Here is a 14,226-nt window from a genome sequence, read left to right on the forward strand (position 1 = left end):
ACTATACCATAAAAGCTGAGTAGTAGAAATGTCATTTTGTGAATATCTACTTACCTGTGCTAAAAATGTAACACTAACATTTTAGGTTTTAAAAAAGGTAATTTCAGGTCACATAAAAAATTTAGAATTCTAATAAAAGTATTTTCAGGACACAGTAGTAAAAATGCCAATAATCAAATTAGCTTTTTTATATACATCTGTCTTGTCACTGTGGTATGCACGATCATGTCCTGGGGATGCTTCAACATTCTCACAAAACTGCTGCTGAACATTATGAGAAAACATTACAGCATTCTAGTGTATGTACTTTGTCCCACTGGGGAAAAATTAAAATGTAGTTGCTCTGGTTCTAACTCACAGCAGATTTCACTCCTCCTGTAAACGAGCAAACAAAACTGTATCAATCTTGGCTGTTATATCAGTCAGCAGCTTAGGTACTTCACAAGGGCCCCATATTTATAAATGAAAGCAAAAAAAAAAAAAAAAGCACATATGAACTATCTGTCAACTCTGCTATCAAGAGAGCTAATTCAAGATTCTCTTGTTTGGGGAGGTATTTTTTATTTCCTAACATAAATAAACAAGACAGAAGAAAACTCCAAAGCGCCCAAGTTTTGGTCCAGGCTCTTCCAAGCACCAGGTGATATTAATGGACACAGTGTCAGCTCTCCAGGTTCATCAATCCTGAGTGTCTATAGGAAACATTTGTAATGATCCCCTTCCAACTTGAATGATGAAAGTGGACATTTTACAGATGACACCTCAGTCAATGTGCCCCATCTGCATGAGAGACAGCAAATGTTTTCACTCTTTAGGCATTCAAAATAAAATGCACATGCGGCACATTCCAAGCTGGCAGGGAAATCCAGTCATTAAAAAAAGTTATTTGTTTTCTACATTTGCAAACACAAAAGCTCCATTTATTTTACTGCCATAAAGAAAATGAACTGTTGTATTTTTTTAAACAACCACAGCCAACACATTTTGGAAATGTTTTAATTTCAGAAACACTAACTAGCAAATTAAGAGTTGAAATAGCTTTTCTAAAGTGGTATCATTTTGGATACAGTTTTCTGACTGATGGCATCGCTTTGCCCTGCGGGTAAAGCTTTTACTGTCATCTGTATATACTGTACTGATGTCTGTTTGTTGCTGGAGTCACCAAGCTACAGAAAAAACCTACACGATGTGAATGTTAAAGAAAATTATATTCATTACCCAGATCTAATTTGCATTATGAAAGCCTGAAAAAAAACTACATTTCTTTTAAAATTAGAAATGTATGGACTCTGTATTTTTTGTCTTTTCCTCTTTCTCTTCATTATGGAGAAAACAGAACAGCAAATAAAGAAAACAGCAAGCATAAGTGATATAGCCTCATCCTAAGAAAGCTTATAAGCATGCTTAACTTCGCAGAGAATGAGTTGCATAACTGAATTCACTGGGACTATTCACAATGCAAAACCTGAAGCATATGTGTAATTCTTTTCCAGATCAGGATATGTAAGGATGAACTGTAATGAAAATAATTATTTTATTTGTTCAAATTTCTTAATCTGCACTGATTTCTGTGGCTACAGCAGCATCTGGTGGACAAATAGAAAAATATAAACCCTATGCACTTTCATCATATGACAGAAATACATGTATTTTAAAATACTGTTTTTACTTGGTTTTGTTATTTACAAGTTAACAGAGAAAAAATATTTCACTTAGATATTTCTTAATAACTATAAATTTATTGTGTCTCTTATTAAATGTGTTATATATTTAACCAAAAGTGGTCAAGCCACTTTGTTTCTTAACTTACTGAAATGCTGTATCTTCTACTCTCCCATCCTAACTCTAAGGCAAGTGCTTCTTTACTTTGAGGAGGTCATGATGCATCAATGTATACTGGCCTACAAATGCTAAAGTTGCACAGTTAAGTAGTCAAAAAATAAGATCTAACACAAATAAAGTTCTAAAGTTATAGTTCAGAAAACAATAAAGAACCCCTGCAGACTTGCCTAAAAAGAACTCAAAATAAAACATCAAAATAACCAAAACACTGAAGGGCAAGTTCGCATGAAAGGATGAAGCTGACTGCTCAGAATGCTGACAGGCATTCTTTTAGCTTCTCTCACTTCTACTGTGCTTTCCTCAAATTCCTATGAAATTGCACTCTCATTTCTCTTATTCCCTTTACTAAATTTTTTGCTTTATAGGCATACCTGTTTAGAATGAGCAAAATAAAGTATTTAATGATAAAATGAGAGCCAAATACAGTTATAACTATATTTGCTAAAATTGCTTGATGCTGAGGTTAGTTTGAATTAATTTTCAAAGGGCTGGAGTCATGAGAATATAGAACAAAGTACTAATATATCAACTAAAATGTTTCAACAGTGAACAAACCATTGTACCTATCACCAAAAACAGGAAGCAAACTAAGGAGGAAACATTCTATAGAATTCTATGACAGTATCAAAAGCTTTCTACAAAAAAGTTGGGCAATAATTTCTAAAAATATGAAAACAGAAAAGAGAACATACCTGAAGGCATGGTTGAAATCAATGGATGGATTGCTAGCAGTCTGGCTAGTTATCTCAATCTTCTATTTGGAAATCTGAATCTTCTCTTAGTCTTGCACATACAGTAAGATGCATGTGACCTTCACAGTCTGACTAGATACAAGAATTTGCTAAGGCAATACTTTCCTGATTGCAGCTCCATGCAGAAATCATAAGTGGTAAGCAAGCTGTCCATCATTGCCTGCAACTTGCTGCACTTCCTGTTTTCAGTTTATATTGAATAACTGATTTCCAGATGCAAATTCCTGGGATTGGTAAGTCAATAAATTAATAAAGTCACCTACTGTGTACTACAGCAACTTGTTGCTTCAAATTATCCATTTCCCAAACACTGACCAAGGAGATGACTGTCTTCCGCTGACAAACTCCTACTTGGCAGATAAAAATATGGGGCTAGTCACGTTAGCCATGCAGACAGAAATTGAAAGAATTTCAGTGAAAAGTGGCAGGCTCCTGGATCCAGTCAGACCTGCAGACACCCAAAAATGCCAAGGTCATTCACTGGGACATTACACATGTAAAATTTTATCGTTCAGCCATGATTTCAGTGATTTTAAAGGCCTTGACACAACCATGTATTAAGACTCCAATTTCTCACTTGTGGAAGACACCTTTAGGTGCTGAGAACTTGTGGACATAGATAGATAATTAAATCAGATACCAAAAGGAAGCAATCCAATGCAAGCATCTCTTCATGTATACATATAAGACAAAATTTGATAGGGATTGCATCTTTCATTTTACCATCTAGTAAAAACAACAGACAACCTTTTGTTTGGTAGTAGGGGTTCATGTTGAGAAGGTGTTAACCATACAAGAGAAAGGTGATTATACCCCTAGCAGAAAGCCTGAGGTAGATTTCACTCTGTCAAATACTAAATGGCTAGCAGGATGGGAAAAACTGCAATACATCTCTTTTTGCCCCTAGTTTGGTGCACTTGGTTGGCTTCCAAGCTTCATTTCCCCAACATGCCTCCACAGGCTTCCCTCAAAGCTCTTCCTCCTGCATCAGCAGGGGCTGGGGCCTGCTCCTCATGTAACGCCAGCTCGCTGTCACCACTGTCGCTTAGCCACGCTGGCAAGGCCCGCTGCCCCTGGCAGAGGGCACAGGCCCAGGGGCTCTGCGCTGTGTCCCTCAGATAAGGTTTCCAGCTGCTACACGCAGAGGTTGCTACTGCCGGCCAGAGGGCAGGCCGCCGGCTCTTCCTGCCGCAGCACCGGGGGCCTGCAGTCCTGCAAGGCGCTAGAGCGCAGCCAGACCCAGAAGAGGAAGGCGCAGCAGCACGTGCCCTTCCAAGGGATCCCGCACGTTCCTTGCAGGATTTTACCCCCCAGCGCCGGGCCCAGGGCCTCCCGCACCAGCCGCAGCTCACGTGCCGCCGCCGGGCCGACCCCGCGCACGGCCCACCGCGCATGCGCAGGGCGGGCCCGGCGGGGAGGCCGCGCGCGCAGGCGCAGGCAGGAGCGGAGCGCGGGCGGGCGAATCTTGTCGCTGCGGGGCTGCCGTCCGCGCCGCGGCGGCCGCGGGTCCGCCGGCGATGGCGGAGTACTCGTGCGTGAAGCCCACCAAGCTCGTCCTCAAGGGAGCCAAGGAGAGAAGGTGAGGCGTGGGGCGCGTGGCCCTGCCCCGCTCCTTCCCGGCCCCTGCAGCGGTCTCTGTGCCGCCGGCTGGGCGGTGCCTCGGGCCAGCCCCGCGGCTGGGCTCTCCTCGCTCTGCTTCGCGCCAGGGGCTGGGCTGGGCTGGGCTGGGCTGGGCTGGGGCCGGGCCGGGCCGGGCCGGGCCGCCTCGTCCCTCCGGGGGCAGGGCAGGGCGTTCCGGTGGTCAGCCCCTTGCTCCCGGCTGGGATCCGCTCCTGTAGGGCTCGGGAGCGGCGCGGTGTGAACGAGCTCGCTCTGGAGGGGCTGTGGTGGAGGCACCCTCTTGTTTATCTGCATTTCTCTTTGCAGCAAAAAGAAGCACAAAGAGAAGAAAAAAAGGAAAAGGGAAGAGGATGCGGCAGAGGAGCTTGATATTGTTGGTGAGCTGCTTTCCAGAAATTATGTGACAGTGTGGGAACTATAGGGGATATCAGAAGCTAAAGAGATTGTTACCGGACTTTGTAAGCTAAGTGCAGTCCCCATAAAGATTTATAACTTCCTCTTACAACGTGTTATTTGTGTGTCAGGATCTTCTGAGACTCCAAATGGAACTTCTGAGAGCAGTAGGAGGGATTTCCACTTAACCTTTTTACCTAAAATATGTTATTGTGTAAACTTAAGCTGCTTATCAGCTTTGATCTCTCTCTTTTTTTTTTTCCTTTTTTTTCCCTACCATGCTATTTGCTTTAGAAGGAGAGACTTCTTTAGTGCTGTAATACTTTCAATGAGTGCATTTCTATGTAAATAGTTTATGTTTTCTGTTACTATTACTTTGAAAATTAGCGGTTGGCCCACCTGTGCTTTCTGTTCTGCAGATGTTATACAGCCTTCAGTTTAGCCAGATTTCAAAAAACTGGGAGAGATTTGGAAAATTCCTACATTGATCTGTCAGCACTGACTGTGTAGGACAAGACAATTAGCTCTATACCCTGTATAAATACAGGGGAAGATAATTTCTACTCGAGGCAGATTGACTTGCCAGATTTACTATGTGGAAAAAGTAGATCATATTCAGGTTAATTAGATATACTTATTACTGTAATCAGGTAGAAAATACTTGTAAGGAGAAAATTTTACTGTTTAAAAAAATACAGATGTCATAACTCTAATTCATGCGTGTGGGCAGGGCTGCCCTTAACTTTGGTAGAATTCTGTGGGGCTCAAACATTGGCTTGAACAACTGAAGTTAAAGGATTACAGCTCACATGAAGTAATTTAACAGCAAGATGAGAGAGTTTACATGTTTCTGTTGTGTTGGGAGAATCTAATAATTGGATATGACCCCAAAACTGCAGGAGGCTGGCCTAGATGAAAATAAATAAATAAATAAACCCCCAACTTCCTTGCAAGGTGGATCAGCTGAATGGATCAACTTGCTCTATGGACCAACACAAAGAAGGGATGAAGCACAGGAGGCTGTGACTAGTGATCGCAGGGTGGGTAGAACAGCAGAACTTCATTGCAGGAGCAACACCATTAAATTGGGCCTGTAGTATAAAATAATGCACAAAGATCTTTAGACAGCAATTGTATCTTCAGATTTTCAAATCTCAGAAAAGACACAGAAGTATCATCTCTTGAACTACTGTAATCATAAGTTGTAATTAATCATTAACTGTCTTGGTTTTCTATTGTAGGAAACTGGTGGGCTGTCAGTAATTTTGGTGAAATTACAGGAACTATAGCTATAGAAATGGATAAAGGAGCTTACATCCAAGCCCTCGACAATGGCTTGTTTACGCTTGGAGCACCACATAAAGGTTTGTTTCAGGAAATTTGGAAATACACAGTTTAAGTAATGAAAAGCATAAAAGTAGCATCACTTAAAGGCAAGGGGTTTTACAGCTAAAAGCACTTTATTACAAATAATGCAATAATCCTAGCTGTAGCATGCAGATGCCTTAAAACTAATGACTGCCAATCAGTTTCACTTATCTATTTCTTGCTGGTTTATATGTACAATAAATTGAACTGCCTTGGAAATGATCCCCTCTTAAAGGCTGTGCCACTTACTCGATAAAAAGCAGTATAACTTTCATTAATTCCTATAAAAACTTTATGGTGTCAGTGGAAGACTCAGACTCAAAGGAGATGAGTTTCGAGGCTTATTGCTGCATCCTCATCTTAATACACTTGCTTTGTTGCTGCTCAAGGGGGCTGCTAACAAGCAAGATAATTATTAAGTCCTTACCTTGAATTGGAGAGCCATCAGTCAGACAAGGACTGTCCTAGAACCCCGATAGTGTTTTCACCTCCAGGGTGAGATCAGAGCAGTGATGACAATATTATCTCACTTTGGTTTTGAAGGATGGAGAGGCTAGTAGATTTTAGGATTCTGTTTTGTGTTAGCATAGATGAACCATAATATATTTTCCTATCGAAAAAACAGTATTACGAGGAGATTAAGGTTTTCGAAGACACCTGGCAAATTACAGAACATTCTCAACTGTAAATTTCTTTATATAAAGATGGACTTTATTTTGTGTCTTGTTTTAAGCACTCTAAATATACAAACATAAATGAGCACATGCATTGCTTTTTTAAAAGTGAATATTCGAAAAAGGAATTTTTTAAGAAAATATTGCAGCTTTCCATAGTATTTTGCAGTGGCCACTGGGCTGTTTAATCCTTTTTGAAACTGCAGTATTAACAACTTAAAATATTGCATGTTAAATACTTCTTACCTAATTTATGGAAAATTAATTCCTCAGATGATGAAGGCCCTAGTCCTCCTGAACAGTTTACAGCAGTAAAGTTGTCTGATACAAGGTAATGACACTAACAAAATGTTACCAGTTTTGATACTTGTTATCTTTGTTTCTGGTGTAAAGATGTTTTAATATCCTCTTGAAATCCACTGCCTATCAATACTGCTTTTGTGATGTGTTGGATATTGCAAATTGCTTGCATTAAAAACGTTCTTTATTTTTTTCCTGCATTTTCTCTTTGAGGATTGCTCTGAAGTCAGGTTATGGCAAATACCTTGGTATAAATTCAGATGGACTTGTTGTTGGACGTTCGGATGCAATTGGATCAAGAGAGCAATGGGAACCTGTCTTCCAAGATGTAAGCTGATTGGCATGATTCATTTGATGTTCCTAGCATTTAACAGTATTTTGAGTTAATCTGTATAGATGTCCTTTGTCCAGTAAAAACCTTTTTGCAATCTCTTCCATATTGTAACTTTTAGTCTGCTTTCCCAACTGCAATGCATTTACTGTCATTGGAAGTTCTTAAGATACTTCAAGTTACTGCATTTTGGCAGGTATAAGCTTCATAAGAATGAAGGACTCAGCAAGTCTGCTGACTAGCTATTGAAGTGTCTGTATAAAAGAGTAAAACACATCTACAGGTTTTTTTGCTGTATTGTAGAGGATAAATGTTATGAATAAAGTATTACATACAACCTCGTTATAATAACAATATATGGTATTATTTCCGCAGAAGAAAATGGCATTACTAGCAGCAAATAGCCGTTTTATTAGATGTAATGAAGAGGGAGACATAGAAGCCAAAAGCAAAACTGCAGGGGAAGAAGAAATGATTAAGGTAATCTAAAACTTCTACAGTTAATACATGATTGGCGTGGATATTCAAACAACCAGATTTGTGTGCTACAATTTACTGTTAATACAGTTACAATTGTTTTTTATAAGCTGCAAAGTGATTTGGCCACAAGAAAGACAGGTAAGTGGCAGGACTTGATAAACTGATACACTTCCAGTAGAGATAGGAAGGTATGTTACCACCACTGAAGGGTAAGACACTGGGGGGCCAGACTGCCTATGTGATATTCCAGATAACTCTGAACAGCTTGGTATGGGAGAGATTAATTATGATTGAAAAAGGGACAGAAAAGCATTTACCAGAGTGATGCAGAAGGGGAGATCTTTTAAGTAAGAGAGTGTAAAAAGACTATCTTGACTTCATCTGGATTTGGAAAATATGTGCGCCGCCAGTAGCGATGGGTGTCTGCTCATCAGAACAATAATAGTTTTAAAACAATCTCTAAAAAAGACATTTCACCCCTACTAAAGCTAAGAACTGTAATGGCACTTCTTTGAGATGAAGGTGATTATGTCTTACTATAATATCAAAGATTATACTTAATATTTCCCACACTTCAGGCAGCACTTGCTTGTACTGCAGTTGTCTCCAGTTCTGAGTTAACCAATTTGCAAGCTGTGAACTTAAAAAAGTCACCATGACTGTCATTTTGTGATGTATTGTTGTCCTTAACCTGTAATTTGTGTTGGTTTTCTTTAATAGGCATTTTCTGTTTTGCTTTGTCATTTTTTTTCCTCTCAATAACTAGATTCGTACTTGTGCTGAAAGAGAAGCTAAGACGAAAGATGATGTTCCACAAGAAGACAAAGGAAATGTTAAACAGTGTGAAATTAATTATGTGTACGTAGTTTAGAGCTGTTAAGAGGCTCAAGTACCTTTTTCCACTTCTCTTTGGGGCTGCCTTTGGTGGAAGGGCCAAACTTCCACCCAACTTTTCACTCACTTTCCCTTCATTAGGACAACGGAAGCAAATAGCATGAGAAAGCTCATGGGTTCAGATAAAGACAGGGACACTGTGTACCAGTTACTGTTACGGGCAAAACAGACTCAACTTATGGAAAATTAATTAAAACTATTGCCCATTAAAGTAATCCAGGTTGTGAGAAACAAAGACCAAAAAAATCCCAACACCTTGCCTTCCCTCAAGCTCAACTTCATTCCAGACTCCTCTACCTGCTCCCCTAAGCAGGATGGGGGTGTGGGTCTGTACATGGTGCTTTCTCTCTGCCACTCCCTTCTGCTCTCACTTTTCCCCTGCTCTGGCATGGTCTTCTCCATAGGCTAGAGGGGAACATCTGCTTGAGGGCCTGAAGCACCTCCTCTCTCCTTCTCCGCCCTTGATGTTCACACTGCCATTTTGCTTTTTTTTTTTTTTTTTATCGTCTGCCTGTGTGGCATTTTGCCCTTTCTTTCTTGAACATGTTTTCACAGAGGTGCCACCACTCAGCTGTGTCCTGCAGTGGGGTCTGTTGTGGAGCAGGCTGTGTCCAGCATGGGGCAGCCCCTGGCCTCTTCTCACAGGCCACAGCTGCAGCTCCCCAGCTACCAGCCCTTTGTCACCTACATCCAATACACTTTCACTCCTTGAATTGTCACACTAATAGTTGAAGAAGGGGCTCTTCAGAATTTGATACTGTGATGGTTTGCTGGATTTTATTAGTTCAGTTGTCTACTGCATAACAGAAGTTAAGATTCTTATCACAGCTGGTTTTTTTTCTGAAACACAAAACTTGAAAGAAGTTACACCTTTTACATTTCCCTTCCCCCCCCTTACAGAAAGAAATTTCAAAGTTTTCAAGACAAAAAGCTTAAAATAAGCAAGGAAGACACAAAAGCCCTCAGAAAAGCCAGGAAAGAAGGCACTTTTCATGAAATGCTTCTGGACAGGTACTTCAAATACAAAAAATCATGTACTGATTTAAAAACTACTAAGAGATGGAATTACAGTAAGCCTTGGATACAAGAGAGCTACGTTTCAGGGGGTGGGGTGTTGAGCAGTTCTTTCTGGTCAGTGTTCTGCCCAAGTTCTGGGGTTTACATTTTGTTGTTCTGACATTTCGCTTCTTTAGCTGAAGTTTGCAGATTTGCACTTGCCCAGAAATTAATTATTTTAGAAATCTTAAACTAGGCTGTTCAGTTTGTTTAGTACAGAGTAGTTGAGGAATGAATCTTCTTAATCAGAAAAATAAAGCTAATTTTAACATTCTCAATACCAAGGCACTGAAACATTTTAGAGAGGAGAAAGTGGCATTTTAAAAGAGAAACAGCATTTTTTAAGAACACTTTTCATCTTATCTAGTGGGAATATTTTTTTTTTCCCCTGAGTTGAGACTAGTAGAAAAATAGTAGAAACTGTATTAAATATTTAAAATATTTTGTATGGGTAAATATTTGCATTAAGTCATTGAGGTGAGAACACTCCAGAGCCATCACAGGTTGAGTGTCAGCTTCAAATCACATTGAATTTGAATTGCATTCCTCAGAGTGGCCAATATACAATTTGGGGTGATTTGAAGGGAAAGACAAAGTTAACTTAAGTCATGGAAGTTCTGGCTCCTTAAGAAAACAGTTAATTAACAAATCCAAAATACTGCTTGCTTTTTTATATTTTCACTTTGAAGTAAGGCTTAAGAAAAATTGCTTTCAATGTTTCCTTAATGCGTTGAGGCAGACCAGATATTACTACATTTGTGTGTTTTGTCTTAATCTAAATTTTGTTTCATTACTCTTCCCATACAGGAGAGCAAAAGTGAAAGCAGATAGATACTGCAAGTGACAACCAGCTGGTCAATTTTCTTCTGCATCTTTCATGACAAGGTCAAGTTGAAAACAAGAGTGAAATGTTTTATAATTATTTTTTGTTTAAGGGGTTTTGCTTATGTTTTTATTACATTATTTTTAAAGGATCCCTGGAGAGCTATAATTAAGCATCAAAAGTCATCTTTCAGTAATAAATATTAAGTTTACTATAAAACTACATGTGATTGAAATAGTGAGATAATTATTTAATAGAAAAGAAATTGACTCTTACAAGGTTGGTGAATGGAACCTGAACTTAATAGACAGGGGAGAAGACATTACAGGCAGAAGAGAACATAAGTAAAGTGAAATATGGTTAATATATTGAACCATTAAAAAATATGAACAAGAAGAAATAACTGAAAATGCATCCTGCCAGATCCTGAGTAGGACATCTGTGGAGCCATTCTACACTTCAGGTGAGGACCAGGCCAGAATATTCAGGCTTCAAAAAACAATGTTCAAAACAGACCACTGTTCAAGTTGGTAAGTGGCATAATCCATATGCTGGGAAAAGTATGGACAAGTCACAGCAACCCTATTACAAATGAAAATGCAGGTTCTTCATAAGAAAAGGGGATGGCTCTTTTGTGTTAGCTGGCAGCTTATTTTACAAGAGGAAAAAAACCTGATTTTGCAAATTTGCTTGTTTCTTTACAACATTAACTTCAAAGTGTTTAATAAAATGAGAAACTTTTTTTTAAGGTCACAGTATAATATGCTTTCCTGGTATTTCATAAAATACGGTTACCTGTGTCTGTTCTGATTACCAGAAAGCTTTTCAGTAACAACATCTCCATAGGAACTACCTCAGTCTGAATAACTGCTCACTCTTTCCACAGTCGTATAATCAGATGGTCACTTACACTAATCAAATGTTTGACCTTTTTACTAGTATCAAATTCAATAGCTTCATTCTAAAGTTTTCACAGAGTTTATTTCTAGTTCCAATACAAAACTTTGAATTTACTCTTTCATTTACTACAGGGCAGGAATAACAGAATCATAGAATGTCATGGTGGAAGGGACCTCAAGGATCATCTGGTCCAACCTTTGAATGACTGAAAGTTACCTTTATTTCCTGTTGCTTTCTGTTAAGTACACATTATTTCAAAGCAAGAAATTCCTGAGGATGTCAACACATTTGAAGTGAGACTGTGTTAAAACATTTTCATAAAAAACCCTGTATCACAACTGATTTTTTTTATTTTAGTTTTGTAACAAACTCGAGAATTACATTAAAAATTCCTCACACATCAATAACCCAGTTATAAAATCTTACTGTTATCACGTGAGTATTTGGCTTGGATTAAGGAATTGGCTCCAAGAAAAAGTTTACGAAGTACCAATACCAATGGTAGGCTATTTACCATATAGCTTGAACCTTGAGAGACTGACTGTATAATGAAATAGACCAGAGAGAAAGTTATTTAGTGGGCTTGAGAGAGAATAGTTGGCTTTTCCAGGGAATTCTGTATATGATCTGATTGTTCTCAAATAAAAATAGATGCTCCCTTAGTCAAAGCCACAAAGGTAATAGTGTGTGGCTGGCTTTTTACCAACAGCAAAAGTGGTCAAGCAGATGAAACTAAATGTGTACATAGCTTGCAGGCTTTTGAATTGTTATGTATGTCCATCTGCTCTGGGACTCAATTTCTGTAAAAAAGAGGGCTATGCTGCCTTTTTCACAGTGAGTAAAAGCTGTATTTTTGAGTTCCTGTATTGTTGCAAAAGATGCATTGTGCATGCCAGGAGGTCTGACAGAAGTGAGTGCTAAATTTGCAGGGAGAAGGCCAAAAGCTAGAAATAAATAAAATTATTGTTGGCAAATGCTACTGGCCAGACTGAGGAATTCTTGGATGAAAATGCCATCACAGAAAAAAATGCAATTTGTTTTGCCCCAGAGCTCCTTAGTTTGGTCTAGGACCGGAGATGAGGAGTCATTGAGAAGTTCTGGTTGTAGGTACCATGCTACATGTCCCTCCCTAGAAATGTAAGTCACCTGATACACAACCATTGCAACATCATGAACCTGGAAGTGGCCTACTGCCAACTACTCTGAAAAACACTGGGGAAAAAGGAAGCGCCAGAGGAGCAGGCTGTGGGCCACAGTAATTATTTATTGGGCAGTGCATTGTGGATGTCATTGACCCACGATCCACTGTCAATCTTAAATGCATCTGAAGTGAATGCTGATAGTTGAAGCAGGCTGATGTTACAGCATCTGTTTTTCCTTTCAAGAATATATTAGCCATCAGAATCCTATCTGGTAGAACTTAGAAAATTACTCAAACACAAATGCAGCTGGAAGCAGAAATCTGCTATTCTAGTGGAAAGGCTGCTGGAAGGGGTACTCGGAAGAAGGGCCTGAGAGTTACCCAGGGAAAGGAGTTTTTCAGTTTGTATTTATCAATGTAAATGTGAGAATATAAGGTATAGGCACTGCAAGTAGTCATAAGTGATCGTAAAGGAAACTGAGAGGCATGACTGTTACAGAGCTAGGAGGAAGTGAAGCAAAAAGAAATATCAGAGCAAATGAAATGAGACTGTCCCAAGTAGAAGAGGAAGTACTGGATTTAGCAAGGGACTGGCAGAGGAATTCCTCATTCCTTCTGGGGAATAAGGATATTGTGGTAGCAACGAGATTGTTCTCAGTGGTTGGCAACCAGCTGTGTTGGACTAATGATACACTAGGGTCTTACTGAAAAATGTGTCCTGAGATAACACAGAAGCAGAAGTTTGGGGAATTCACTGGAATGTTAGTCTCAGGAAAAGGAAATCAAAGGTATGACTAAATGGTGAAGATCACTATGTGTCTTAAATTGTTGTAAGGACTAGACTATTGTCCTGCTGGAAGCATTCACAGATTCCTCCTAGTTATGCTGTGTCCTGGCAGTAGTCTAAGCCAAAGACAAAGAGCTCTTAATCTAACTGAACCAGAAAGAAAAAGGAAAGTAATTTGTGCAGCCTCTACTTCTGGAGGAAAAAACAGATCTGAGAAGTGTTAGTACAGTGCTGGATAGATGAGTATGAGAAAGCAGAAGGGTGGACATGAAGTACTAGTATTAGCGACACCAGCTATCAGGGAGGACAGTTAATGAATAAACTTCACATTTTAACAGCTTTTTTCTTCAGACATAACATAAATTGATCTTACAGCAGAAACCTAGACAACAAAATGGGCAACCTAAAGTACCAGTGCGGACCCTGTAGGAAAGATTTTCTAATAGGAGCACATCAGAACAGTCATAGTCAGAGAAACAGGTACTGGAGGATGTTCACTATTTTTCAATGTAGTATTTTACTGGTGAAAAAGCTAAACCAGAAGTACAACTTGTTGCTACCATACATACTCACTGTATGTTTCCTCACACTGAAAGTATACATTCTTATTGTAAGTTATTCAGAGTATGCACCTTATGCTGGCTTGTACTTATTACAACAAATACCTCAGCTATGTATTGTAGTGAATAAATAGTAGGCAACGTGGTTGGACTGATGTGTCTCATCCCGTTTCTCATTACATTAGACTGTGTCTCCAGTTGCCTGTTCCCTGCATTCTGAAGCAGCCAAGATGGAGAAAACTGCTTCCGAAAGAAGGCGCCTGCCTTGCCCGGCTCATTACCATCAAACCTGCCCAAAACCTCCC

At 39.4% G+C, this 14,226-nt stretch overlaps 1 protein-coding gene across 3 annotated transcripts; it reads left to right on the forward strand.

Annotated features, from left to right (window-relative positions):
• Positions 1–4,017: 4,017 nt before the first annotated feature.
• FRG1 (FSHD region gene 1) lies at positions 4,018–14,195 on the forward strand. Of its 3 annotated transcripts, none has more exons than XM_051619637.1 (10): positions 4,018–4,173; positions 4,521–4,591; positions 5,849–5,971; positions 6,923–6,980; positions 7,163–7,277; positions 7,656–7,760; positions 8,527–8,618; positions 9,555–9,665; positions 10,518–10,595; positions 14,107–14,195. In XM_051619637.1, the coding sequence occupies exons 1-9, from the start codon at positions 4,112–4,114 to the stop codon at positions 10,552–10,554; spliced, it is 774 nt and encodes a 257-aa protein (XP_051475597.1). In that variant the 5' UTR covers positions 4,018–4,111; the 3' UTR covers positions 10,555–10,595; positions 14,107–14,195. The 3 variants fall into 3 exon arrangements, with proteins under 3 accessions (XP_051475597.1, XP_051475596.1, XP_051475595.1); XM_051619636.1 differs by lacking the exon at positions 14,107–14,195 and adding an exon at positions 11,565–14,072; XM_051619635.1 differs by lacking the exon at positions 14,107–14,195 and having other exon boundaries at positions 10,518–11,281.
• Positions 14,196–14,226: the final 31 nt, after the last annotated feature.

The sequence above is a fragment of the Apus apus genome, chromosome 4, assembly GCF_020740795.1.
Source record: "Apus apus isolate bApuApu2 chromosome 4, bApuApu2.pri.cur, whole genome shotgun sequence".
Classification (NCBI taxonomy): domain Eukaryota; kingdom Metazoa; phylum Chordata; class Aves; order Apodiformes; family Apodidae; genus Apus; species Apus apus.

Bases quoted from the DNA above. Each gene is read 5' to 3' on its own strand.
- FRG1 (XM_051619637.1), top strand. From the start codon at position 4,112: ATGGCGGAGTACTCGTGCGTGAAGCCCACCAAGCTCGTCCTCAAGGGA. The intron at 4,592-5,848 runs GTGAGCTGCTTT...TTTCTATTGTAG, and splicing joins AGAGGAGCTTGATATTGTTG to GAAACTGGTGGGCTGTCAGT. The intron at 6,981-7,162 runs GTAATGACACTA...TTTCTCTTTGAG, and splicing joins GTAAAGTTGTCTGATACAAG to GATTGCTCTGAAGTCAGGTT.